General features: G+C 52.7%; 2 protein-coding genes and 1 pseudogene across 7 annotated transcripts in view; 1 reads left to right on the plus strand and 2 right to left on the minus strand.

The window, feature by feature from the left end:
• PLA2G6 (phospholipase A2 group VI) overlaps nucleotides 1–2,133 on the minus strand; it is a 51,281-nt gene extending 49,148 nt beyond the window's left edge. For 2 of the 3 annotated variants that reach the window (XM_082665066.1, XM_082665068.1), the window contains exon 1: nucleotides 2,097–2,133. The gene's annotated coding sequence lies outside the window, so the exon portion shown is untranslated. The remainder of the gene's footprint in view (nucleotides 1–2,096) is intronic. The other variant, XM_082665067.1, reaches the window with a different exon arrangement.
• Nucleotides 2,134–11,542: 9,409 nt separating this feature from the next.
• LOC309829939 (succinate dehydrogenase [ubiquinone] cytochrome b small subunit, mitochondrial-like) lies at nucleotides 11,543–13,356 on the minus strand (annotated as a pseudogene). The gene is made up of 2 exons: nucleotides 12,993–13,356; nucleotides 11,543–12,804 (listed from the first exon to the last, which is right to left on the minus strand). The product of its transcript is annotated as a succinate dehydrogenase [ubiquinone] cytochrome b small subunit, mitochondrial-like (transcript).
• Nucleotides 13,357–18,050: 4,694 nt separating this feature from the next.
• Nucleotides 18,051–27,614, plus strand: MAFF (MAF bZIP transcription factor F). Of its 3 annotated transcripts, none has more exons than XM_082665310.1 (3): nucleotides 18,051–18,124; nucleotides 25,159–25,224; nucleotides 25,799–27,614. In XM_082665310.1, the coding sequence occupies exons 1-3, from the start codon at nucleotides 18,107–18,109 to the stop codon at nucleotides 26,249–26,251; spliced, it is 537 nt and encodes a 178-aa protein (XP_082521436.1). In that variant the 5' UTR covers nucleotides 18,051–18,106; the 3' UTR covers nucleotides 26,252–27,614. The 3 variants fall into 3 exon arrangements, with proteins under 3 accessions (XP_082521436.1, XP_082521437.1, XP_082521438.1); XM_082665311.1 differs by lacking the exon at nucleotides 18,051–18,124 and adding an exon at nucleotides 18,131–18,348; XM_082665312.1 differs by lacking the exon at nucleotides 18,051–18,124 and adding an exon at nucleotides 19,383–19,432.
• Nucleotides 27,615–27,706: the final 92 nt, after the last annotated feature.

Genomic DNA, 27,706 nt, shown 5'->3' on the forward strand with positions numbered 1-27,706 from the left:
CCATTTCCTAAAGATGGGGAAGTGCGTGTGAGGGACAGATTTTGGTAGAGGGTGAGGGAAGGGATGAAGGGGATGGATACAGGTGCTTAAGTCTAAGTACTTTAAGTTTGAAATTCCTAAGTTTGAGATGTTGAGGGAGCAAATATGTGTGTGTCTATCATTCAGCGAAAATGTCTGGACTGGACTGGAGATATAAATTTGGAAGTTGGAGTCAGAGTAGAGATGGTACTTAAAGCTATGTCACTGGATGAGATCACCAAAAAAAATGAGGATGGACAAAAAAAGAGAAGAGGCATTTAAGGCACGGACCTATTAAAATGCTCTCCCAGGAGCCACATTCTATAAAGTGAAGCTTGTAACACAAGACATCCCCTTCACTACAGCCCCTACCTCTTCCCACACACACCCAGTACATACGCGCAGACACACACACACACCCCGCATTTAAATTTCTCCTTCCTTTATCTCTCGGTGATGTCATTCTGCTGAGTAAGAAGGAAATTCCCTTTTGAGGATACTGTCATTTAATAAGAAAGTAACCCACGGAAGGGAAAAAGTGCCCTGGGCACTTAGACAACAGTAGTGACCCTTACAGGGCAGAGCAATCCCACCACAGGCTCTGGTGTTACAAAGTGCTCTCTTCAGATTCTAGCTCCAACCACATCAGTTGGTGTGAACTCAGGCAACTCAATTGCCCTCTCTTCCTTATTGATTTAAATGGGAGTAACATTGGCTACGAAGGTAGCCTAGAACATAGCAAACAGTCCACTAATATTTGTGAAATAAATGAGGAATGAATGAATAAACGGTAAGAATAACACAGAAAAGAGCCTGACTCATAGCAGATGGTCAATAAATCTGTACATGCTAAATGCAAGACTTGTCTTTCCCTCCTTGATTTTTCATTCTGTCCCTTTTCCTTTTCTGCCAATGACACAATAGCAAACCCATGCATTTGCACAGGGCCATGCTGGTTACAAAGCTTTGCCTTCTACATTTTCTCAAATTTTGAACCTCATGGCAGCCTGAGGAGGGCAGGAAATAACAATCCCCCTGTCACAGATGAGGAAACTGAGACTCAGACAGGAAATGGCCTACAAACTCCAGGAAAATTTTAAGGCAGAGACAATAACAAAAACACTGCATTCAGCCCAAGGGTGGAGCATCTGTGGTGCCAAACCAAACTTGCCTGACATCCTGTTGGGTGGGTAAGAGGGCAGGTGAAGGGAAAGACTCAGAAGTTTAGGGGAAGGGAAGGTATTTGAGGTCGTGTGAGTAGTCCATACAAAACATGTGCACAGGTCCCTGAGCCCTGTGCCCTCCCTGTCCCACACCCACCGGCCTGCCCGTTCCAGTCACATGGTCACAAGGGTCACACACTTCCTGTCACCAGCTTCCAGGTCATCGGTGGGAGCAGGAGGTGGACACAGGACTGGGGGATTGGGAGACTCTGGGGTGACTAGGCTATGGGAGAGGAGGGAGCATGGGGGGCGTAGGCACAGATGAAATCTGGAGGCACCTGGGAGACAATAAGCAGGGAGAAGCAGGGAGTTAGAAATGCGGAAGAGTGATGGAGAACAGGGCAGACAGATGGAGGGACACAGAAGACAGAGATGCAGTGGGGGATCGGGTGGGAACACACAGAGGCGGAAAAATCGGGAGCACTTAGAAAGGCACAGAAAGAAAGCTGGGAACAATGTTTGGGAACCAGACTGAAAGCTGGGGGCACTAAGAGGCACTGAGAGCTGGGGGACGACGGGAAGGGGTTGACTCAGAACGTGAGGCACGGGATAGAGGAGAGACGCACAGGGAAGAAAGAGAGGGAACCCAGGGTCGCAGCTGGGGTCCCTGAGGGAACACAAGTTAGAGATGAGACAAGAGCGGTCACAGGATGGGAGCTGGGGACGCTTGGGGATCAAAGGGTGGAAGCTGGGGGCATTTAGGGGTCAAAAAAGGGTTAATGGAGGACGTGCCTCGGAATCGGGGAACAAGAGGGAAGCCTGCGGGACGGTCGGGGTGAAGTCCAAGGAGTCTGGGACACGAAGAAGGTTTGGGAAAGGTGCCCCTGGCCCCGCCTTCCCCGCGCCTTCACTCACCTCGACTAACTCAGCACTTCTACTTCCTTCTACTTCCGCAAACAGACGCGCCCCGGGCCACGTGACAACCCGGCCACGGCTCTCCGCCAGTCACCGAAGTCTGTGCTTCGCGAGAGGAAGGCAGGGGCGGGGCTCCGCCATCTTCTATAACTGCCCAATGGAAGGGGCTCCCATGGCCGAGGGAGGCCGGGCTTTGGGCTGAGCCAATCCTCGGCGGCGGGGCGCGGCCACGTCTGTGCGGGGCGGAAGGTTCGCGTTACCGCTCCTTGGCAGACATGTTAATGGGGGGCAGGGGTCTCACCGTTCTCCGCCCTCAGCCCACTAAAACGGTCAGAGGCCTGAAGTCTGAACCTGCCTTTTACGACGGCTCGTAAAGACAAAAACAAAACCAACAAAGATCTGTTAGGGCATAACAAGCAGGAACCTGCTTTGATTTTGCCGGGTACCTCCAAGCTAAGGTTGCCAGATTTAGCAAATAAAAATACGGGATTAAATTTCGATTTCAGCTGAACAATGATTTTTTAGTATAAGCAAAAAATACTTAGTTATGGTAAAAAAAAAAAATTATTCCTTGGTTTCTGGCAGCCCTTCCCCAAGCCGATCTCAGGAAATATTGCAGCACTTTTAGTAGAAACTTGGGCAAATGACTTGGTCTCTGTGAACTCCTCATCTGAGAGTGAGCACAGTAATACCTCACGGGGTTGTTATGATGACTAGAGATAAATTAGTCCCCCTGCCTGCACATAGTGGGATTTCAATAAATGACAGTTGTGGGACTTCCCTGGTGGTTGGTCCAGTGGTTAAGACTCAGCGCTCCCTGTGCAGGGGGCCTGGGTTGCATCCCTGATCAGGGATCTAGATCTCACATGCCACAGCTAAGAGTTCGCATGCTGCAACTAAAGATCCCGCGTGCTGCAACAAAGACTGGAGACAGCCAAATAAATAAATAAAAATATTAAAAAATAAATGACAGTTGTTATCATTAGTAATGCTGAGAATGCATTAAATAGAAGGGAGGAGGCTGGGTTTTAGTCACAAATCTGCTTCTCCCTGAACAGATCATGTCCCCTGTCCAGCCTGCCAGGCTTGGTTAGACGCATTTTCTTCCCCCTAATCATTCCCCAGCCCTAGATCTAGATAAATTGTCCAAACTGCTCTCTGTTGGCATGGGAAGGGTAGTTTCTGTTTGTTATTCCTGTGAATAGAAGAATATTTCTGCCTGTCTGTCCCAAGATATTAGTGCCCAGACTGGGGGCAGCCGATGTAACTGGGACAAGATTTAGTTAAGAATCTAGACAAGTTAAGAAAACTAACCACAGTAAGTACTATTTGTACAGAGCTTTGCCAGTTACAAAGCAACTTGACTTCACATCCATCGTCTGGGGATTGTAGTTACTCTTGTTCATATTTTATGGGTGAAGAAACTGTTCCTTTAAACTAAGATTAAAATTTTGTTCGGAGTTTCAGCTTTGCGTTGAGAGAATGGGAAGAAGACTCAGAATTCTCAGTGAAATGTATCTTGCCCTCCGCACCCCCAAACAATTGAAATTAGGGCCATGGTTATCAGGGAGCTTGCAAAAGGTCGGGTATTCCACCCACTGCTGAGCAATCTGACCTGGGAACCCTCAGAGGTTCAACAGGATGAGTCCCATTCTTCAGCAAATACTCTCCCGTATTCAAGGTGAGTCTACAAGGCAGGTCTGGCAACACAGACACACAACTGAATCTGAAATGCAGAAAAGGCCAAGGAAGAGAGATCAATCATCTGGATCAATCTTCAGAAACACTAAAAGATCCATAGAGGAAATTAATAAAAGAGAGTAGAAAGAAAGTAATAAATAGAAGAAAATAATACAATAGATTCAAGGCCTGATGAAGTTGAGTGCCCCTCCCTTGGGTGTTTCTGGTGAAAACTATTAAATGAGTGGGTAAAGCAAGAGATGAAGAATCCGGAGTCGGTAGGAAGCACTGAATGAGCAAGCAGTGGAAAGGGAGGGGGCAAGTGAGCACCGAGAAGGTACTCCTTTCAGTTTCTGCTGGATTTCGCTTTGGAGCAGTTCAAGCCAAAGAGCTTCTCTTGAGGGGCTGTGCTCCCTGCAGCTACAATCATCCCAGAGCCCAAAGTCGACCCAAGTCCCCTCCTCAAAGAGTTCGATGGAAATTAACACACATGCTCACGGTGAATTTTACACTTTTACCTTGTTTGATCCTCACGACGATCCTGAGAAGTAGTACTATTATCTCCACCTTAGAGATGGAGAAACCAAGATTCCGTCAGGGGAAATGATTCACAGAGTCACATGTCAGTGAGAGGCAGAACCAGAATCAAGACCTGTCTTGACTTTTCTTTCCCTACACGGCAGGAGGACCTACTATGTGTCAGGCAGTGTTCTTGGTGCTGAGGAAACCACAGCAAAGAAAATAGACAAAATCCTTGCCATCACAGTGTTCACAGTCTTGTTGGGAAAGACAGACAATAAGACAGAGAGGTCAGACATAGAGTGTGTTTTGCTAAAGTCTTTGGGTGAAGTGTCATGATATTACCATCTTACTTTCAAAAAACCTAGTGTGTTGAATCTGGGGTTGTGTATATGAGTGCCTTTGTATTCATCCTTCCATTTTCTGTGTGTTTTAACATTTTTATAATTAAAAAGTTGGGAAGGGCTTCCCTGGTGGTGCAGTGGTTGAGAGTCCGCCTGCCGATGCAGGGGATACGGGTTTGTGCCCCGGTCTGGGAAGATCCCACATGCCGCGGAGCGGCTGGGCCCGTGAGCCATGGCCGCTGAGCCTGCGCGTCCGGAGCCTGTGCTCCGTAGTTGGCAGTGAGGCTGAAGGGAAATCAGGGCCTGTAGTACACTATGGACAATTTCTAAACTTTAGCTTTTACTCTGAGGGAAATGGGGAGCCACGGGAAGTTTTTGAGCACAGGAGTGGCCTGTCAGACTTACATTTTAACAAACCGTGTCTGTTCTGTAGGAATAGACTGTAAGGGCAAGGCAGAGGCTTGGGAGACCAGTGAGGAGGCTCTTGCAGCAACCCAGGTGAGGTGAGAGATGATGGTGTGACCACCATCCCATTTAATCATCACAACTGTAGAATCATTACAATCGGGGTTTGTATCATGACAAAATGTAGAAGGTACAGAGGGCTTTGCGAGAAGTCATGGTTGAACTCTGTCTTCTGGGAAGATCTGTGAGATGACTCTTGAACAGGGTGGGCAAACTATCCCACCTACCACCTGTTCCTGGAAATAAAGTCTTATTGGAACATAGCACCATTCGTTTATGTATGAACATACTTTCTACAGTGGCAGAGTTGAGTCATCGTGACAGAAACTGTATGGCCCACAAAACCTGAAATATTTCTATTTGGACCTTTACAGAAAAAAAAAAAAATCACCAACCCTTGATCTTAAGTTGGGTTTCAAAGGTTGAATGGGAGTTTGCCAGCTGGATTAGGAAAGTAAGAAAGCCCGGTGGAAAGAGCCGTATGGGCAAAGGGCAACATCGTGAGATTGTGTGGATTGTTTGGGGAACGGCAACAGGTCAGGTGTTGCTGGAACCTGCTGTGTGAGCAGGTGAATGGGCAGGTGAGCCCCAGAGGCAAGGCACGAAGGGTCACGAGTGCCAGGCTGAGCCTGAGGACCTTGCCCTGCGGGCGATGGGGGCCCCAGAATGGTTACAGGCAGGGAAGTGACTAGAAAAAAAAATCATTCTGCTGCAGTGGAAGAGTTTACTGAAGGGCCCAGAGGCCACAAGGCAGCTGTGTAATGATTACAGTAACGAGGTGGCTCTGATCTGAGGAGGGGGCCATCGGGGCTTGTGCCTTCCTCAGGGGGGAAACGAGCACAGGTGACCTTGAGCTGTGAGGCTGCGGCCACGTGTGCTCCCAGACTAAGGGGGACAGCCAGTCCTGGCCAACAAAGGCAGGATTTCCCCACTTGGGGGTCCCTCAGCCCAGCTCAGGGGCTCACAGGACAGACTGTGGGCTGAGGGGAGGCTGGTTCTCAGGGCCAGCAGGCCAGGGAAGCTTGGCCAAGAAGCTGGCCTGAGCCTGGGTTCTGAAGGATGGGGAGGGTTTGGAGAGCCTGCTGAGCAGACGGCATTTCAGACAAAGATGCAGGCCGTGCGCTGGGGATCATGCAGGATGTGGCTTCTCAGGACGAGGTCCAACGGGGGGTTCATGAGGGTCAGAGTGTGCAAAGCCTTCATCCCTGTCTTCTTCCTCCTGGGCTTCTCATCCTCACTTAAGCTTCTTCAGTCAGCAATTATGATTTATTTCCCCCTGAGCCTTGCAGCATGCGGGATCTTCCCTGACCAGGGATTGAACCCGTGTCCCCTGCAGTGGAAGCGCAGAGTCTTAACCACTGTACCACCAGGGAAGTCCTCAGCCAGCAATTATGAAGTGCCTACTACTGTCTGCACAGCCTCACTCCTGGTGGTGTGGGGTCACACGAAAGATATCCATTCTTGGGCTTCCCTGGTGGCGCAGTGGTTGAGAGTCCTCCTGCCGATGCAGGGGACACGGGTTCCTGCCCCGGTCTGGGAAGATCCCACATGCCGTGGAGCGGCTGGGCCTGTGAGCCATGGCCGCTGAGCCTGCGCGTCCGGAGCCTGTGCTCCGCAACGGGAGAGACCACAGCAGTGAGAGGCCCGCGTACCGCAAAAAAGAAAAACAAAAAAAGATATCCATTCCTGTCCTTAAAGTTCACAATTGAATACAAAGTTGCCTCAAATACAGAGATAATTGTTTGTTGTGAAAAGGCACTGGAATAAAGGCAAATCCGGTCTTCCTGAGGAGATCACGAACTGACAGCAGATGATGTTCCAGACTCCGTCAGGCAGGATAGGCTAGGGGATGCTGCAGTAACGAGCAACCCCACAGTCTCGCTGGCTTAACTGAGTTAGCATCTTTGTTCACACTGTGTGTCTGATGTGGGAGGGTGGTGGGCGGGGCGTCCTGTTTATCAGAATCACTCGGGAACCCAGGCTGAAGGGGCCTCAGCTCTACACGGGGCTGGGGATGCGGTGAATCAGGCCCTGGGTCTTAAAGCCGCCGCTCAGAAGTGACGCGTGAGTCTTCTGCTCACATTTCACTGGCCGAAGCGCATCACGTGGCCACACCCAACCTCAAGGGAGCTGGGAAATGCAGTCCTACCAGGCGGCCGGAAGAAGAGGAACTAGGATAATTGCAAATATCCCAAATGACTACACCGATTGACAAGGCAACGAGCTTCCGGTTTTGTTTGTGATGACAGAAACCTCCCTGCTTAAGCAACTGTAAATCATATTCCCAGTCAGTCTTCAGCCTAAAGTTTTCTAAAATGTATATAAATTAATTTAATATGGCAATACCACCATAATTTTAGAGCTTTTGGAAGAGAGGACTGAGTAAGAGGCACAGGGTTCTATGGGATTAAGAAGAAAGAGACCAGAATGAGTCAGGACTCTCTTGATGGGAAGCCTCAGAAACCCGACTCAAATTAGCACCGGCAAACAGGCAAAAAGACTGGAAAGTAACCAGAGAATCTCCCAGAATCCAAGAAAGAGGTGACCAGCCAAATGCTGGAGGGACCTCACGGTGAGCCTTAAACAGGCCCTCCACGGCCTCTGTCTTTCAGCACATCCATCTCACTCTCTTCTCTGGCTTCTTCTGCCCAGGAGCGAGGAACGTAGCCCCCGCACCACCTACAGCTCTCAGCACTGGAAATGGACTGAGCTTCTTCCCTTAGTTCCTGGAAATGACTCTCACTGAGTCAGCTTGGGCTGTGTGCCCACCCCCGAGCCCATCAGCTCTGGCAGCTCCCACTCTAGCTGGGCATGCACAGAATTATCAGGAGAAAAGAGGGTGCTGGGCACACAGCATCCTGCAGAGGCCCTTTCAGCCCTCAAGGAGGTGATTCCAAGATAGAGAAGACCACCAGAGGCCAAGAGCAGAGAGGGGGTCTGAAGCCTTGGGTGATGACAGGGGCCAGGCACGGTGAGTGAAATGGCAGGGAGAGGAGGTGAGGTCCCGAAGGAAGAACATGGGCAGAACCCACTGGGCAACCATGCATGTTTGAATTATCCTGGATGATCTACATTCTGTCCTGGTGGCCCTTGTTTATGTCCCAGGGGCTCCCAAAACTCTGCTGCAAATCACACATTTGTGAGCAGGCTGAATCGAATGGTCTCTGGGACGCAGTAGTCATCAGGGGGAATGGCAGGGACTCCCCGAGGTTCCTGCCATTGGCGGTCAGGCAGGGCACAGCGGACAGCCAGCGAGTGGACACAGCCTCCACTATCAGGGCAGAAGGACCTTTTAGGAAATTAACCATACCCTCTCCCTCCCTCCCTCCCTCCCTCCCCTGCCCAGCCTGCCCCACTGCTCCAGCCTAGGACACGGCCCAGCCCCCGCGGCGCAAGGGCAACTCCTCCATTCATCCAGCAAATAGTTACTGTGCCACAACTGCATGACGGCCGGGGCTAGGCACTGGGGACACAAAAATGAAAAGATGTATTTCTAGTCCTTAAGGAACTTGTGGATTAAGAGGAGAAGACAGCCACAAAAACACGGAACACGAACTCGGAGGGAAAAGTGCCATTGTGCAGGGGGCCCATCCCTACCGTGAGGGCAGGAGCCTGGGTCCGCCCGGGGGTTACTCGGGAAGCTCGCTGAGGAACGTGACCTGTGCGCTGGATATTGAAGGACAAGCTGCACCTGGGGAGGGAGTTTCCGGTCGAGGGGTCTACAGGAGCCAAAGCGTGGCGGTATGGAAGAGCCCAGAGGGAGGGGTGAGAGCTGGGCAGTCAGAGGAGGCAGAGGCCAGACCTAGAAGGTCTGTGGAGAGAGTGTCAACTTTGTTCTGAAGGCAGTGGGGAGCCGTGGAAGTTTCTGAGCCCAGGAGTGTCCGGGTCCAATTTAGGTTTTAGAAAGCTCTCTCTACTCTCCCCCTGGAGGCTGGATTAGAAGGTGCTGGAGGCAGGGAGGCCAGGCAGGAGGCCGTTGCCATGTCCAGGAGGAGAGATGCTGTGATTTGAACTGAGACCATGGCTGAGCGAAGAGAGCGGAGCATGGAGGGAAGCTAAGGAGACCACGGGGACTTGGTGACGGGTTAGCTGTGGGATTGAGGGACGGGGGTGAGGCAAGGATGGTGGCCTGGTTTCTCTCTAAGGTGATTGATTGGAAGGTGGTGTCACCAACCCATCTGAGAAATGTGTGGGGAGCAGGGGTGCAGGCTGGGAGGGTGACGCTGAGTGGCGCTGTGACTGTGGTGGGCTGGACGTACCGGAAGCGAGGGTGGGGGGGGTCGGGGGGGTGGAGGGATGGGGGGAGGGCAGGGGGAAATCCACATCTACTGTGTAGCTGTTTAAGAAGATCTGGCCCCTGAGACACAGAGGTGCGCAGGTGAGAGATTAGGGAGTCATCAGCATCAGATGCCGCCTGGACTCTTGAGGGTTAATAAGATTCCCCTGGGAGAAGAGACTGCGGGCAAAGGCGGAAGCTCTGAGCATCACTGATCACGGAGATGTCAAGAGGAACCAGAGACGGAGACTGAAAAAGGAGGAGAGAAACCCACGCCTTGGAACCCAGGGGCCAGAGTGTATCAAAAGGAGGAGGGGAGGGAGCAACAAGGTCCAGGGCTGTCAAAGGACAAGACAGATTAGGACGGAACATGGGCCCCGGATTTAGCAACAGAGAGGTCACGTGGACCTCAGCAAGAGTCCCTTCAGAGGACTGTGGGTACTGGAGCGAGGCTGGGAGGGGAGGGGGCAGGGAGGGCTCAGAGGCAGAGACGACTCGAGCGTCTGGCCATAAAAGGGAAGAAAAGGCAAAGGTTGGGTGGGTGGAGGAGCGAAATGTAGGGGAGTGGGTGTTACAGATGGCAGCCGCTTGGGGAAATTTCGGGGCTGAGAGGACAGGAGCCGGAGGGTGAGTCTGAGGGTCCAGGAAAGAAGAGAGGGAGGTAGCTTTGGGGCCGGAGGAGGAGCAGCTTGTGTCGGGACTGAGAGGGAGGGGATGAACAGTGCAGGGAGCTGAGGCCGGGCCTCGCAGGTGGGGGCGAGGACGAGGCCAGCGAGAATGGGGTTTGGAGAAGGGAGGCGGTGATCAGGGACCCCGAGTGCCTGGCTGTGACTGCAGGAGGACTTCGCAGTGGAGTCTTGTTGCTGTGGGTGTCGTGTTCACGGTGGTAGTTTCTCTCCGAAGCCCAGAGCAGCTGGCAGGGCAGAAGAGTAGCAGACAAACGAGGTGCCCAAGGTTATGGGTTTACAGGCTCGGGGCATGGAAAGGACTCAGACTAGGAGTGGCAGATTTCCAAGTACACTGAAGCTGTCAGGAGGAAAAAGTTTTTAGAGGGAAAATATGATGGAGGGGTGGGAGAAAAAAGGGCATCTGTACAGTTCTAAGTCTCAGGGCCCTGAAATGTCAGTTTGCAGAGTACAGAGAAATGTACCTGTACTTTTCAGTACCCTGAAATGTCAGTTTGCAGAGAAGAAACTCAACTGATGAGCAAAAGTAAGGGAATGTGTCCAAGCCCATTCATATTCAGAGAAATGTAAATTTAAACAAGACAATGTTATTTGCCTAGAAAATTAGCAGAACTTAAGAAATGGGAACGGGGACCTCCCCGGTGGTCCAGTGGTTAAGACTCCGTGCTTCCATTGCAGTGGGCATGGGTTCGATCCCTGGAAGAGGAACTAAGATCCCACATGCCATGTGGCGTGGCCATGAGAAAAAAAAAAAAAGGGAACACCCAAAGCTGGTGAAGTGGCAGTGAAACGCTCATATTCACACAGAGGTCGTGAGGGCCTTTATTCACTGGGGTGTCCTGAGCAAATGGCATTGCCTCTCCGAGCCTCAGTTTCCTCATCTGCACAGTGGGGACAAGAAAGACACTCATCTCACAGCGTTTTGTGAGATAAAAGGTTCACAAGGGAAGTGTCTCATAAACGGGACAACAGTAGTTACTACGGTTGTCTGGATTTGTTCAAACTCATTTTTCTCCCTGCTGGACCATCCCTAGCCCAGACCCAGGACCCTCGCAGACAGCAGCCCAGTGCAGGGACACCCTTTGCCAGCCCCTCCCTAGTTTGCCTTATGATTTAAAAGTAGGAAGGGAGAAGAGGGGGAGGAATGGCCACGTGACAGGGGATATCTCTCTCCAACAAAGCCCATGGTTATGCCTGGCCCTGGGCAGTGGGAGAGCATGGCCCTTGAGTCAGACCACCTGGGTTCAAGTCCTCCTCTGCTGGGGACTAGCTGTGTGATATTGGGCAAGTTTCCTCACCACTCAGAGTCTCAATTTCCTCACCTGCAACATCTAACTCCTAAGATGTGGGAAGAGGATTAAGGGCATCAGGCACACCCAGCAACAGGAGGGTACTCCCTGGACAGTTAGTGAACCCATAAATCAGTCAGAACCTCAGCTTGCCTTATTTATTTACTTTTTATTATATAGCATTTGATTTTTAAAAAACTTTACCTTCATAGAATACATTTTCACATTAGAGATTCCCACAGTGGGAAAAAAACAACTTACTACTTATAATTTTATATTTGTGGACAGATTATTTTAGGACCAGTAAAACAAACACATTTGAGGATTAAGTCTCAGTTTAGAATCTGTAACAATTTGAAACGTCTATAAAGGGACCTCCTCCCTCCATGGAACTCTCCAGGCTCTTCTTCCTAGGATTTAGAAATCAGTAATGTGAAATATCAGCATTTCTAATTTTCAAATTTCCCTGGGACACAGAACCATTGGTAACTGGTATCAACTGAACAGAGAGGGGATGTTTGCAAAAACTGAACACTGCCTAATTTTCTGCCAAGCCTTTACTTACGAAATAACAGTCTTTCCCTTTCTCCATCATCCTAGGACAAATATAGATGCTTGATCGGATATTGAGAGTAATAAAGCTGAATTCCCTGTAAGAGTTTGATAAATTAAAAGGCAAAAGCTCATATATAATGTTTAGTTATACTGTGAGTCTTGTGAGAAGCTGAGAGACACCCCATTAACTCCCCAGCATACAGAACTCAGTCTGACAGCTTTTTGGATGCAACTCCTCTCACATCTTTCCTCAAAGATTACATTCTAAAAATAACCAGGAGGGGACTTCCCTGGTGGTCCAGTGGTTAAGAATCCGCTTTCCAGTGCAGGGGATCCCACATGCCGTGGGGCAACTAAGCCCTTGCACCACAACTATTGATCCCGCACGCCACAACTAGAGAGAAGCCCGCGCACCACAAGGAAAGATCCCACGTGCGCAACTAAGACCCGACGCAGCCAAAAAATAAATAAATTAATTAAATATTTAAAAAATTTAAAAAATTAAAAAAAATAACCAGGTGATTAGGAGAAGAGGTTTGTCTCACCAGTGGACTTATCTGTTATTTCCTTGTTATTGTGAGTTGAATGGCATGACGGAGCAAAGGCGAGCTGGTCTACAATCAATTCTCAAGGTATTATGTCTAAAGGGTCAGAACTTCCACAGCATAGCCACAGCTTTGCAGATGCCCGCATCATGAGAGTTGAAATAACAAAGCCCACCCAGCAAAGGTGAAAGCCGAGGGCACCAAAAGGCCTGCCTTGACAGCTTTCTGCCATGCATCCCCTCGAACATACAGCTGGTCCAATGCCTCAGTGACTATGAAGAGTGAGGACTGCCGCCAGGAAGCAGTGCATCGCAGAGCAAGGATTCAAATAAGCAGCTGGGGGACTTCCCTGGTGGTCCAGGGATAAGACTCTGAGCTCCCAATGCAGGGGGCCCAGGTTCGATCCCTGGTCCGGGAACTAGATCCCACATACATGCTGCAACTAAGAGTTCGCATGCCGCAACTAAGGAGCCCGCCTGCCGCACCTAAGACCCAGTGCAACCAAATAAATAAATATTAAAAACAAAACAAACCAACAAAACACAAATAAGCAGCTGGAAGTAGGCCCAGGAGCAAAACACTGACAATCCTCTCACCAATCCAGTGGAGAGATGCAGCCTTGGAAGCAGAATGGTGGTTGGGTGACAGGTGAATATGCTGTATTCCACACCATCCTGGGGTAGGTCGGTCCCAGAGAAATGCTGAGACCTGAGCCAGTCTGACCACTGGGATTTAGAGGAACAGAGCTCGCCCTCCTCCGGCACCACAGAGGACACTCAGCCTCCAGAGAGTCCCCATGTCGCTGCTGAAGGCTCAAGGTCATCCCCAGAACGTCCGCTTTAAAATGAGGATGATTGTTTCTGCACCACCGTTCCGCCTCACTGGGGAGGGCTATGGTAAGAAGGAAAAGTTGAATTTATAAAGATATTGAAATGTGATAAAAAGTACAGATAATTTTTGTTTCGGATGATTGTTTTGTTTAGCAGTGGGAGAAAAGATACACTATGGGAAAATATATACTATGCAAACAGGTTTAGGCATTTAGCGCTGTGCTTGGCTCAAAGGAAGCATCTCATAAACGTAATAGGAATAAGTATAGTCAGAAGTAATAAGCTGTAAGAAGAAACTGATGTGGGCCATACGGTGGGTGGAAGAACTGGGACAATATAAGGTGCCTGAAGGTGCCGAAAGGGGTGCCTCTGATTATCACTCCCACCTAGTAGAGGGCCCTGCAGGAAATGTGGGACCCAGCCCAGCTGATGGAGCTGCCCCGCAGAGCGGGGCAGGGAAGGCCCCAGGGTCCAGGGACAGGCATTCATGGGGGCCTGGAAATCAAATCTCAGGGCAGGAAGGGCCTCCAGAGAACCCTCAACAGGGGAACCTTGAAGCCAAACCCGGTCTCCTCCGTAGCAGCCCAGCTTCTAGCTGTTTTACGAGGAGGGACATTCTGCAGAGTCAACTTTCATGTGAAGAAAGTTTACTGTGGTTTGAGATTGTTTAAAGACCACTGCCCTAATTCTACACTCTCACTCTGCAGGTGGAAAACTGAGGCTCGGAGCAAGGAATGCCCCACTCTGGGGTCAGCCAGGGGTGCGATCTGAGCTGCAGATCCTGGCTTGGGTCAAGCCTGGTTACTGAGCTGCTACTATTGGGCAAGGTGCCTACTGTGCACCAGGGTCCCACAGGGATCTGCTTGGGTGCTGTTTGGTGTTTTGGACCCTCGAGCAGGTGAACAGGGACTAGCTGGGCCGGTTAGAAGTCTGCTGGACTGTGCTGGCAGAGGGTGGCTCTATCCCTAGAAACTGGCAACAAGGCCACTCCCTATTGACAGGAGGTGGGGTCTCTGGGCAGGGTGAGGTCTTCACTGGCTTCGAGTCACTCACCTGGGGAAGACGCAGGTTCTCAGAGGGAGTGTTCTAGGGGACTCCAGAGGACTCATCTCTCTCTAACCCAGTATTTATTCCATACGAGACACTGTGCCCAATGCTTCTAAGTGTGAACCCAAGAAATTGTTTCACAATCTATGAAGCAGGCGCTTTTAGTAAACCCAGGTTACAAAGGAGGCAGGGAGAGGTTAAGTCACTCAGCTGGTGGTGGGTGAGGCTGGGATTTGAGCCCACAGGCTAACTTGAGAGCCCCTACTTAATTTTTCTTTTTTTTTTTGGCCGGGCCGAGTGGCTTGCGGGATCTTAGTTCCCCCACCAGGGATTGAACTCAGGCCCTCAGTAGTGAAGCCTTGGAGTCCTAACCACTGAATCGCCAGGGAATTCCTGACAGCCCCTACCTTAAACTAACAAACAGGGACTTCCCTGGTGGTCCAGTCGTTAGGACTCCACACTTCCACTGCAGGTGGCACAGGTTCGATGGGGGAACTAAGATCCCGCATGCCGCGTGGCACGGCCGAAAAAAGAACCAACCAAACAAAAACCTACTTCTTTATTAAGCCAAAAATTGCGGGAATGGTAGAGAATTTCTATATGCACTTCACCCAGATTCCCCAATTGTAAATATTTTATCACATTTTCTCAATAATCTGTTCTCTCTCAATCTCGTTTTGAACCATTTGAGAGTAAATTGCAGATAGATGCCCCTTACCTCTAAGCACTTCAGTGTGTGTTACCTAAAATCAAGGACATTCTCTACCATGACCATAGGACAATGATCAAAACCAGGAAATTAACATCGATACGATACTATTATCAGACCTTATTCCGATTTTACTAATTATCTTAATAACGTCCTTCATGACAAAAGAAAATTCTGGGTCACACGTTGCATTCGATCATCTCCTTTGGCTCCTTTAATCTGGAACAGTTCCCCTTTCTTTATCTTTCATGATTCTGTCATTTTTTCTAAGCATACAGTTCCAGTTATTTTATAGAACTTCTCTCAGTTTAGGTTTGTCTGATGTTTCCTCATGAGGAGAGCGATTGTATGAATTTTTGGCAGAAACACCACAGAAGTGATGCTGTCTCCTTCTCCATGAATCGTTTAGGAGCTACGCATGTCAATTTGTCCCATTCCTGGTGATATTAACTTTGGTCACTTAGTGAAGATGGTACCTGCCAGGTTTCTCCACTGTAAAGTTACAATCATTCTATTCGTAATTAATAATTGTCCATGGAGAAATACTTTGGACCCATGTAATATCATGTTCCTCATCAAATTTTTGCGTCCACTGGTGATTCTTTGAGGAATCGATTATGACTTTGTGGTCTTAATTGTCATTTTCTAATTCTGTCCTTCTTTTTACTTGAAGGAGGAGTTTTCTCATTTATTTATTCATATCAGTTTGGATTCCTCTCTTATTCAGTAGGTTATAATCCATGGTTACTGTTACTTCTTTTGATGTTCAAATTGTCCCAGATTTGGCCATTAGGAACCCCCTTCAAGCCAGAGAGCTCCCACTTTTAAATATGACATTGCACCATGTCCCTTGACCTTGACCAGAAAGGGAGACACATCCGTGGGGAGCAGTCCCTGCTGGGTGGATACTGAAGCCCTGACCCCCTAGTGCAGGCAGGCAGGGGATGGGAGAGGGTTTAGGCAGCCTGGTGTCCAGGGGCGTTGTGCAGACCCACTGGGGATTCATTCACTAGCTGAGCACCTACTATGACCTCAGCTTTTGAAAAGCTCATTGAAAATGGAGGGTAAAGAAAACAATCGCAATTGTGCAGTTTCTAAAACTGAGAACTTTTTACCCCAAGAGGTAACATGAGTGGCTCTCCTTGATATGTAAATATAAGGTAAGGGGAATTGTTTGAGTGCCAGACATAACTGCTGCAATATTTGGTCACTTGGGAAGCTAGTGGGCCAATCTGCATATGAAACCCAAGGCCTTTGGGAGGTAAGGGATAGATGTCACAATCCCAGGTGGACAAAGGCCCACAGCCCAGAGGCAAGGAAGCGTAGCAAGGGCTCTGAAATCAAAGTACACTACATCAAAGGAAGAGGGAGCCTTGCTGGTGACCAGGGCTCCACACAAAGACCTCCCAGTTGGGGAGGTCCTAGGCCCTACTCAGTAAGATAAGGTAGGTGCTGTGATGTCAGTTTCAAAAAAAAAAGACATGGCTCTTGGAGTGACAGCAGGCACTTCAGGCAATGGAAACACCATGAGCAAAGAAAAGAAGGAACTGGGACACTCTCCCGTTTTGCCCCCAAAGCCGCCTCTTTTGGGTGGAGCTCCAGGCCCTGAATACATCCCCACGTTTATGCTGGGCCCCACCCAGTTGGACAGAGCCCCAAACGTCTGGATCAGGAATTAGTTAGGTCTGGATTCAGACTCAAGTTCTTATACTTCCTGGCTGGGTGACTTTGGAAAGTCACTTTACCTCTCTGAGCCTTCACTCATTTATTTCTTCAACGTGCGTTTATTGAAGGCTTACTATGTACAGAGCACTGCTCTAGGTACAGGACGTGAAGTGGTCAGCAAGATAGACAAGGTTCTACCTTCATGAAATTTACATTCTGGTTGAAGACAGACACTGAATAATAAGCAAATACATAAGCAAGATAATACCCTATGGGAATATTAAGGTAGTATAAAAACGAATTTCAGAGGTGGGGGCTCCTTTAGCCAGGGCTCTCAGGAAAGACGTCTCTGAGGCAGGGACATCTGAGCTCCTCTAAAGATGAGAAAGAGCCAGGCAGTGAACAGAAGAGGAAACAGCAAGTGCAAAGGACCTGTGGCAGGAATGAGCTTGGTGTGTTTGAGGAACAGTAAGAAGGGCAGTGTGGCTGAAGAGTAGTGGTGAGGGGAGAGAGACGGGAGGTGAGGCTGCAGCGCTGGGTAGAGGCCAGATGGCTTAGGGCCCTGTACGCCAAAGAGAGGAGTACAGTTTATATTCTAAATGCAAAGGGAAACCTAGGAGGGCGTTAAGCCAGAGGGTGGGAGAGTGTGAAACAATCTGATCTTTGTTTCGAGAAGAACATTGGTGTGCAAAGAAAGCCTTTAGGGGCAAAGTGAAGAAGTTATCAGGAGCCCTCCGCCATTGTCCAGGTGAGTTGATGGTCCCTGGATCAGGTGGTAGGACTGCGGGTGGCCAGAAGTGGTCAGATGCAGGGTAGTGTTGGAGGTGGAGCCAGCCTGACTCATGAAGTGAAGAGGAAGGAGAAAGGGATGCGGCAAGGCTCCTAGGTCTGGGCTTGAACAGCTGATGTGGGAGAGACTGGAGGTGTGGGTTGCTGAGGTAGGGTTAATGCTCAGGAGTTGGATTTTGGCCGTGCAGGGTATGCAGGCCCCTTCTGGTACCAACGTGGAGGCATTGAGTGGGCAGTTGGATACAGTCTGAAACTCAGAGAAGCTGTTCGCTCTGGAAATACAAATTTGGAGCTCCTGAGCCTATAGATGGCATTTAAAACCACGAGACTAGATGAGATCATCAAGGCAGAGGGTGTAGGTCGAAAGGAGGCCCAGAACTGTCGACTGTAAAATGAGACAAATGACACCTTCATCCGAGCGGCTCTAGTGAGGTGTCACGTGAACGCCCCTAGCCGCGCTCTAACTGGGATTGAAAATTCTGGGGGCGTGGCCTCGATGTGGGCGGGGTCTTCCGGGGCGGAGTTGGCAGGGGCGGGGCTGAGGAGCTGGGAGGACGCTGCGGGGCCGGGGGGCGGCCGGGGAGGTGACGTCACCGCATGACTGAGTTTTTATGAATGAAAGGAATCCTGTGAGTGAGTAATTCCGGGAAGCTCGCCTTACAACTCCGCGCGGCCCCCTGCGCTTCCCGCCCCACAACAAAACTCGGCGCGTCGCTCCCGGGAGCTGGGCTCGGAGCGACCCGCGGTCGGGACCTGAGGGGAGACTGACCAGGGCGCGGGCCGGGACAGCAGCTCGGAAGGCAGCGGGACCCGCGAGTGCCAGGGACGCCAGGCGAAGCAGGCCGAGAGGCGGGTGAGGGTCGCTGGTCCCGGACCGGGACGGGCGCGCGGGACCCGGAGGCGGCAGAGTCTCCGCACCCCGGGAACGTGCCTGGGGCAGGGCGCCGGGGCTCACTCAGTCGGTGCTCCCGTGGATCCCTCGCCGGGACGACTGGCTTGACGACTGGTGGGGGGGGGAAGGGCAGAGGTCCGGCGGGGCCGAGACGCGGCCGAAGCAAGCTTGGCGAGGTGCGGGGGTTAGGGGCCCCATTTGGGGGGCGCAGGCCGAGAGGCGGCGAAGCCAGGCAGGAAGGGACAGCGCGGGCTGGCGAGCGTCAGCGTCCGCCCAGGCGGGGCCGGGAGCGGTGTGTGAAAGTACGTGACTCGGTGAGAACAGTCCCTGGACCGGTGCCCGCGGGCCGTGCGTGCGCGGTTTGTTTACGTCCGAGGGCGGCCGTGCGTGTGTGTTCCCTGGCCACCTTCCTGGGTATGCCGTCAGGTGCGTGCTTGCGCCGTGTACCTTGGGGAGTGTGCGTGTGTGTGAGTGTGTGTGTGTGTGTGTGTGTGTGTGTGTGTGTGTGTGTGTGTCCGCGCGCTCCCAGGAGGATAAGGATCCTGGCGCCTGTGTACCAGCGGAGCGTACCTCGGAGAGAGAGTGACCACAGGAATAAACACGGAATAGGGACGCAGCTAGAGAAGCGCCCCAGTCCATAGTCACAAGGGGTCCGGGAATTCTCTCCCGGGTTGTCTCCTCTCCACCAGCCGGCGGCGTTCAGGCCCTTGCTCTCCCCGGAGTTTCCCAGGACCGCAGCCATGTGACCCGCGGTGTTTGTCCCCCGCCCAGGGCCGGCGCCTTCAGCCACAGGGTGGGGCGAAATATCAAAGATCCCACCGGGCTCGTCTGGGCGACGAGGTGAGGGGGCCACCCCTGGCCCCAGCACCCTAGTGGGTCTGGCAACAAAGTAGGCTGGGGTCCAGGTCCTTGTCCCCAGGTTTTCTGGCTAGCTGGGGGAAGACAGACTCTCCCCTCAGGACTCTCCTTCATCCCCAGGGTTGCCCAACCCTTCAGTCTCAGGAGAAACAGGAAGAGCCAGAAAAACCCACGGCAAAAGTCGGAGGTAGGAAGGGATACCACGCTTCCTCTGGGTGGTCTGGGTTCTAGAGGTTGTACCCGCTGGGTCAGGGAGGGTGAGAACCCAAGGTTGGGGTGGAGCTGGTTTCTGCACTCCTGGTGGTTTCAGTTCACAGGTGGGACTAGTCAGACAGACCTATGGATGACTGGACCTGAGGAGATAGTTGAGGGCCTGGGCCAGGCATGGAAAACAAACAGTGGGACTGCTGGTCTTGGCGCATGAGGGGGTAATGCGAGAGGGGTGGGGCCCCCAACCTCACCCCGCCCCCTCCCCATCAGCCCCCTGCTGAGGGAGGCTGAGGGGTGGGCTGGGGGTTAGGGATTCCTTGGTCCTATTCTGCCCTCCCTGTCCTCCCACCCACAAGGCTACAGAATCATGGGGGTTGGGAGGAGGGCATTGAGCTTCATTAGATTACCTTTTTTAAAAAAATAAATTTACTTTATTTATTTATTTTTGGCTGCATTGGGTCTTCGTTGCTGCATGTGGGCTTTCTCTAGTTGCAGCGAGGGGGGCTGCTCTTCGTTGCCGTGCGTGGGTTTCTCATTGCAGTGGCTTCTCTTGTTGCAGAGCACAGGCTCAAGGCACATGGGCTCAGTAGTTGTGGCTCCCAGGCTCTAGAGCACAGGCTCAGTAGTTGTGGCGCACGGGCTTAGTTGCTCCGCGGCATGTAGGATCTTCCCGGACCAGGGATCAAACCTGTGTCCCCTGCATTGGCAGGTGGATTCTTAACCACTGAGCCACCAGGGAAGTCCGATCAGATAAACTTTTAACTTTGAATCTTTGAGCAGCTACCACAGCTGGGAACTTCCATGTCCCCATCTGCAACAGGAACTAGGTAACATCCAAGGTGGTAGGATGGGAGTAGAATGGGGGAGGTATGGCAGCCTGCACACACAGACTAATTTCCAGGGGAACTGTGGGAGAGAAAGCAGAGCCGACCACCCCAGGCTGAGGCCAAGGGTGTCCAGAAGTATGTGGAGTCCAAGTAAGGGAGGCGGCCGCCAGGAGCACAGGAGTCAAGCAGGCCCATCCTCAAAGCTGGGCAAGAAACATCCCTGCGTAGGGCTAGGGACCAGGGGGGTGGGGGGCAAGAGGGAATGGCTGGTTGACTCAGTCATAAATGGAAAGCTAGTACTGAGAGGTTTAACCTCCCATGGAACCACCCCTGGGCCTTCAGTAGGGTCCAGGACCCAATGTCGGCTCCCTTGGCCTCTGTGCCTCCCTCAGTCCTAACACTTTTAGCCTGCATTGCCACGGAGCCCACCAAGGCCTAGATGCTGGGGATAACATGGTGAACAAATCAGATCCAAAGCCTGCCCTCTGGGAGCTTACAGTCAAGGAAGGGAGATGAAGTTGAAGGAAGAGCCACTAACCTAAATGTAAAACCACAGCTGAGATGGGTGGTATGAGGGGGAAGTCACTGTGGTTAGAAAGTATATAACAGAGCTCTGACTTAGCCAGGGCAATCAAGGAAGGCTTCCCTGAGGAGGTGACCAGTCAGCCAGGCTGTCAGTTCAAGTGATGATCATCTATGAATGCCTTGAGGGCAGGGGCTTTGATTCAACTTTGGGTCTAAGGAAGCCCAGCACTGAGCCTGGCACCTACAGGGTAGGTGCTTCTTGGGTGTTTGCTGATTGAATGAATGAACGAGCACTGGGTCAGTATTCTGGTAGAACTCCACAACACCTAGAGAAAAAGGCCTGGGAACCCCAGGGAAGCAAGAAGCCTGGGCATGGGCTGTAGGATTCTTGGAGCAGTTTCTCCAAAGCGAGCAGATACTTCAGGGTCCGGGTGACATCCTCCCCCCACCCCCCTCCACACACACCCCGTGCGACCCTCTGGGAAAAGTGCAGAGATGGTTGAGTTTACTGGGTGCTCATTCATTTATTGTCAGCCTGAGGATCCTGGAAGAGAGTGGGGAGAGAACATAGTGGAGGCCCAAAGGGCTGGAAGGGAGGCTGGCGTCCTAGGGTTTTGAAATGGGCCGAACATGATCAGGTTTATAGGTTTGTGTCAGTAATGCTCCCTCTGACAGCTCTTGGGGGAGGATGGATGGTGGGGTCAGAGGTGGAGGCAGGCACAACTAGAGGCCAGTGAGGAGGTGGCTTTGGTCATGGTTCAGCTGAAAGAGGAAGCGGTCCCTGGCTATGCAAGTGGAGCAGAGGGAGGGTTGAGGCTGATAGTCTCTGGGTTTGTGTTCTCATGCCCCTGCCCCCAAGAAGCCTTCCCTGATTTCCTTTCCCTTCCTCCAGGGTCTCTACTCTGCTAGTGGTCTTGGAGCTCCATTCTGGGCCAGAATCTGACACTCTAAACTCTGAGACTGTCAGTGCTAGGAGGTACCCTAGGCTTGGTGGTTTGGCGTGTTGGGCCCAGAGAGAGGAAGTGGCATACCTGAAGTCACACAGCGGGTGTGAGCAGGTGGCAGAACCTGCGCTGGACCCCCAGGCTCCCACTTCCCAGCTGGGTCCTCCCAGCTTTGCTCCCCTTCCAGCAGGGAGGAGGCTCCACCCGTGCTGGCTGCCAAGGCCCAGGAAAACACATTTTTCCCCTCTGTCCTCACAGAGGAAGCAAAGTGGCTCAGCAGTCAGCGAGGAGCCCATGCCAGCGGGTGGGCCATCTACTAGGGGGCCTGGGATGTGGCTGCTGACTGGGCAGGGCAGCTGTCAATCCCCCAAGGGTAAGTTCATTCTCCAGGCCTCCAAGGGAATGTTAGGAACCTGCAGACCCCAGAGGTCAGCTCTGCCGGCCTCAAGAAGAAAAAGGGAAGAAGCAGGGCTGGGGGCGTGGGGGAAGTGCGGTGACTGGCAATGAAGAAAGAGCCCTGAGCTGGGGGTCGGGACTCCTGGGTTCCAACCCACCACTGCCGCCAAACAGCTGCCCTGTTGCTTCAGTTACAGAACAAGGAGGTTGGAACAGCTGCTGTCTCAGGTCCCAGGTCTACCGGACTGGCCGAGGCAGCCTGGTGGAGGACCCTGGCCCCTTGGCTGACAGCCCAGCAGCCCCTGGCCTGGAGTTGGAGGCTGAAAGCCTGAGGTTATCAGAAAGGTCCCCCTTCTTGTGACTCGCCCTCTGTGGTTGCCTGACTTTGCTGAGCTAGGACATTCCTGCGCGAACATAGGTGCCTCAGCTGACATCCAGCATGTGCTTGAGGCTGCTGAGGCCAGGTCAGGAGGAGGAAGATGAAAGGAGGGAAGAACAGGTTCAAAGCTTCCCTAGGGCCCCAAAGTACTTAGAATCACAGCCAGCAGAGGGGGTGGGGCCTTCAGCCATTAGACAGAAGAGGGCATGGCCAACAATTTCCTCTTGGGCCTAATCTGGAGGGCTGTGTTGACGAGGATTCTGAGGTTGTGTCCAAGCTCAGTGGAAAACAGTGCTATGCTGAGAAAGATTCAGGGGCTGTGTCCAACCTCAGTGGGAAAAAGTGCTGTGATTGATTACTGACGTCTGTGTTAGGAGTGGAGGGAGGGGCGATGGTGAGATAAACCAACCATCTGCCACTTCTGATCTTGTCTAAGCCTCTTGTATTTTACACGCTAATACTATGATGATTGTCCCCACTTTATAAGTGAGGAAGCCAAGGTCCAGAGAGGAAAAATGACGTATCCGAGGGGACGTTCCTCCCAAGTTCTGCATCAGCCCTAGCACCCTGTGCTCAGCGCCCAGCAGGCTCTCAGTTAACCTACGTCAGGAGAGGCTTCCCCTCTCCCATTAGGCTCTCCGTGTAGCCCAGACTGCCTGGGTGTCACCTAACACCCCCGCTCCCTGAACAACCGGCCAGGGGGCCTGGATATCTGTATGTCATTTGCATATCCCTAGCAGACCAGATACAAATCCTAGCACATCAGAGCTGGGCAGCCTCGTAGACTGGCAAGTCCTCCGCTTCACAGGGTTGGAGAAACAGGGCCCAGAGAGGGTGCCCTGTAAGGGCCACACTGGGAGGAGACACGTGGCTCAATGTGGCCTCAGTCCCAGGATCCACCCCCTGTTAGCTGTGTGACCCTGGACTACTCTATTGACATCTCTGGCCTCACAGGGTTGTTGGGAGAACTGGGGTGATGATGGTGTGAAAGGGATCAGGATTCAGTCCTGGGGCCTTTACAGGTGTTCAGAATTCCTCCTGATTTGGGGGGAGGCAGCCATTCACCGGCTGTGTGACTTCAGGCAAGAGATGCCCCTCTCTTGTCTCCACCTCCCCCTGGGTGAAGTGAGGAGGCAGGGGCCAGACGGTCTCTCAGGACCTTTCCTGTGTGGCTCTGGCCAGCCGGAGCTGCCAAATCAAAGCGAGGTCCCAGGAACTGCGACAGGCCCAACCCCTCCTGGACAGACTCAGCAATTCTAATAACCACCCAGGTGCTCACTGACCTCTCCGGTTTGTACCACTTAGTTCCACCAAAACCCTGCGAGGCAGGTATTGTTTGCATCCTACAGATGGGAAAGTGGAGACCCAGAGAGGTGGAGTGGCTTGCCCAGGGTCACACAGCCTGGAGCAAAGAGAGATGGGACTCAAACCCAGGCTTTACCCTTAATCCCATGTTCCTCTCCCATACCCCACCTGGGAGCCAGTCATGAGGATAGAATCCCTTCTGCTCCCTTCCCATCCTCCTGGTGTCTGTGTACCATCCCTGCCATGCAGAAGCCAGGAGGCAGATGGAGAGCAGGAAGAATCGGAGGTAGGGCCAGGAGGTTTGTCTCTCGATGGTATTCATCGGGGCTTGGGCTTGGCACTCGGTTCAGACTCTGACAAGCTGGGTGACGGACAGTGTCACAGACCCATTCACACTTCACCGGTGCCTGCTCCCTGCCAGCCTCTGTGCTGGCAGCCTCAGCACCCAAAGCTGCCTGGGCCTGGTTCTTGCTTGTGGAGCTCCCTGTCTGGTAGGGAGTCCAGGAAACAGACCATTACAACGTAGGGGAGAACTGCTGGGGTGGGCGGTGTTGAACAAGTCCTAGGAGCCTGGGAGGGCTTCCTGGAGGAGGAGATGTCTACGTCCAGGGCAGAAGGCTGAATAGTAGGAATCTGCCAGATAAAGTGGGGGTGGGGGGAGAAGTGTCACAAGGTTTGGGGTGGCCCAAAGGCAAGAAAGCATAGGGTGAGAGGAAGTGTAAGCAATTCTGGGACTTCCCTAGTGGCGCAGTGGTTAAGACTCCGTGCTCCCAATGCAAGGGGCCCAGGTTCGATCCCTGGTCATGGAACTAGATCCCACATGCATGCCACAACTAAGGAGCCCACGTGCCTCAACTAAGGAGCCTGCCTGCCGCAACTAAGACCCAGCACAACCAAATGGATAAATTAAATAAATATTAAAAAAAAAAAAAGAAATTCCTTGTGGCTGGAGTGCAGAATGGAGGCGGGCGGTAGTGGGAAATGAGTCTGGGGTGCCTGTGGGTTAGTAGATGGGGTTATGTGATATGGCACAAGGAGTGGTTTAGCTGGATAGCTAGACCTCTTTGAACAGGTGGCACTGAGCAAAGACCTAAATGATGAAGAGTCTATGGGGAGATAACAGGGAAGAGAACAGTAAAGAGAACAGCAAAGGCCCTGAGGCTGGAATGAACCACTCAGTGAGGCCACTGTGGCTGGACCACTGGGCCAGAGGAAAGTGGTATGAGATGAGTTCTAAGACAGCGGGGGCCTTGAATGCCAAGGTAGTGTGTTTGGGTTTTATTCCAAGTGGGAAAAAAAACTGACCTTGGCCTCCTGTCTCCCCTAGGTCTCAGCCCAGAGGGCACCTTCTGCAAACATGTCTGTGGATCCCCTATCCAGCAAAGCCCTGAAGGTGAGAAGGCAGCCCTTATTGTCTCTGGTCCTCCCCTCCCTCCCTGCCCCCGCTGAGCTCCCATCCCAACTTCCCCTTCAGTTCCTGGAATCCCCAGGAGTGGCTCAGCACTCGTGAAGCCACTGAAAGGGCCCCGGGCTGGGAACCAAGAGGCCAGGGCTCTGGCCACAGGCTGTGTGCCCCGAGGCAGGTCACTTCCCTCTCTGGACCTGCTTCCCCATCGGAACAACGTTCCCTGGGCTGTAGGACTTCAAAGGTGCTTTCCTGGGTTTCTCCAGCTGAGTCCAGGCCCGGTCGCTGGGTTAGAATCCGGGCTGAGCTCTGGGGTGGCTCCTTTTGTGTTCAGATCCCGGTTTGGCCCGGTTTCCCCTTTCGGGATTACTGCTCCCCTTCCGAGTCTTGGAGCAAGTCCAGCCACCACCTCAGTGCCCCTGGCGGTGAAGGGGGAACACTAGCGGTGGAGGGGGAGCCGTCCCCAGCACCTGCTGCGCGCCAGGTCCAGAGCTCTGGGCCCGCAGGTCGCACTGTGACCCTGGGCCTCAGTTTCCCCATGCGCCCGACCTGCTGCCCGCAGATCAAGCGCGAGCTGAGCGAGAACACGCCGCACCTGTCCGACGAGGCGCTGATGGGGCTGTCGGTGCGCGAGCTGAACCGGCACCTGCGCGGGCTCTCAGCCGAGGAGGTGACGCGGCTCAAGCAGCGGCGCCGCACACTCAAGAACCGCGGCTACGCAGCCAGCTGCCGCGTGAAGCGCGTGTGCCAGAAAGAGGAGCTGCAGAAGCAGAAGTCGGAGCTGGAGCGCGAGGTGGACAAGCTGGCGCGCGAGAACGCCGCCATGCGCTTGGAGCTCGACGCGCTGCGCGGCAAGTGCGAGGCGCTGCAGGGCTTCGCCCGCTCCGTGGCCGCCGCCCGCGGGCCCGCCGCGTTGGTGGCTCCGGCCAGCGTCATCACCATCGTCAAGTCAGCCCCGAGCCCCGGCCCCGCCCCCGGCCCGGGCCCCGCCCCCGGCCCCGCCGCCTGCTCCTAGTGGCCGCCGAGCCCCGCTCGCTCAGCCCACGCCCATTCTCCAAACCACAGGCCCCTCTGACCCCAGCTGCCTTCCCTAAGTGCCTAAGCGTAGTCTCTGTCTCCAAGTGCCATATCTCTGCAGCCACCAGCCCCCGTGGTGAACACACACGTTCCCTCCCCAGAGCCTGTCTTCCTCCTGCGGCCCCTGAAACTGGGACCTAATGGCCCTGGGGAGGGGCAACGGTGATGAGATAGGAGGTAGGTGGGGTCGGGGTCTGGGGTTTCCTCTGGTAGAAAATTTCAGACTTCTTAGTTTGGGAGGAGGGGATACAGAGCGGATTAGAGAAGGGCCATCGAGGGGAAGACGGCCACCCCTCATTCTGTGACAGCTCAGCTTGTGCCATCAGCCCCTCCCCACCCGCCAGGGATACAGGACTAGGCTCGGCCCGGTATGGGTCTTGCGGGGCTGTCTAGCTGGGAAGCTGATGCTCCCGCCTCCGCCTTGCACCCGGATGCCTGGCCTTCCAAAGCTGGAAGACTCATTAGAAATCACCTAGTGAAGCCCACTTAACAGATGAGAAAACAGGCCTCTATCGGACGTGCCCAAGGCCACATATGCTTAGTGGTGGAGCTGGAACCCTGTCTTCCCACGCTGCCCTGAGATTCCAGCCATGGTTGTCAGGGGGACAGCGGCCAGGGCCTGAACAGGTGGTGAAAGGGCCTCCGTGGCCTGGGAGATGGCTCTCTGTGAGTCAGGTGAAAAGAAGTAGAGGGAGAGAGAAGGTGACACAGATGGAAGAGAGGGAAGGAGCTGGCCAGGCTCAACCCTGGGCTCTCCCTGCAGCCAGGGAGCTGGCCAGCCAAAGAGAAAGGGGACCAAGCAGGTGACCACTGTGGCAGTGGGGAGATGAGAAGACAGATCCTATGGTTCTGCAGCCTGGGATAGGGGTCCTTAAAGGGAAGGGTCCCACCTGTCCACCCTGTGGGATGGGGGCTGACCACTGCCATTGATCGCCATTCTCTTGGGAAGCCCAGCCCGAGCCTTCCCCCGCCTGCCCGCCCCCAACTATACAGCTGCTCCTCCCTGCTGTTTATTTATTGCACAAATCTAAGTTATTCTCCCCAGCCAGAGCCCAGCGCCCACTGCCCGGGAAAAGTGGTGTGTGGCCCTGAGCTGGACTTTATATTTTATATCTGCAAATAAATCACATTTTATCTTATACTTAGGAGAAGCCGGATGGCAAAAACAACCAAAAAATGTTTTTTAAAAACAATTGCCCGGCCCCCGGAATTTATTTATTTTTCTGACTTACAGTAAGCGAGTTATCCGCCTTCTGTATTTTGTAGACTTTCTGAATAAAGTCAAGTTCTCTTTTTCCACAGTTTAGAAGTGTATGTCCTGGTCTATGTTTTTTTTGGGGGGGTTCTGAATGAGGGGCCCAAGAGGGGGTTCTGCTTTCAACCCCAGACAGGC

Source organism: Grampus griseus (genome assembly GCF_964374135.1).
Source record: "Grampus griseus genome assembly, chromosome: 11".
NCBI lineage: Eukaryota > Metazoa > Chordata > Mammalia > Artiodactyla > Delphinidae > Grampus > Grampus griseus.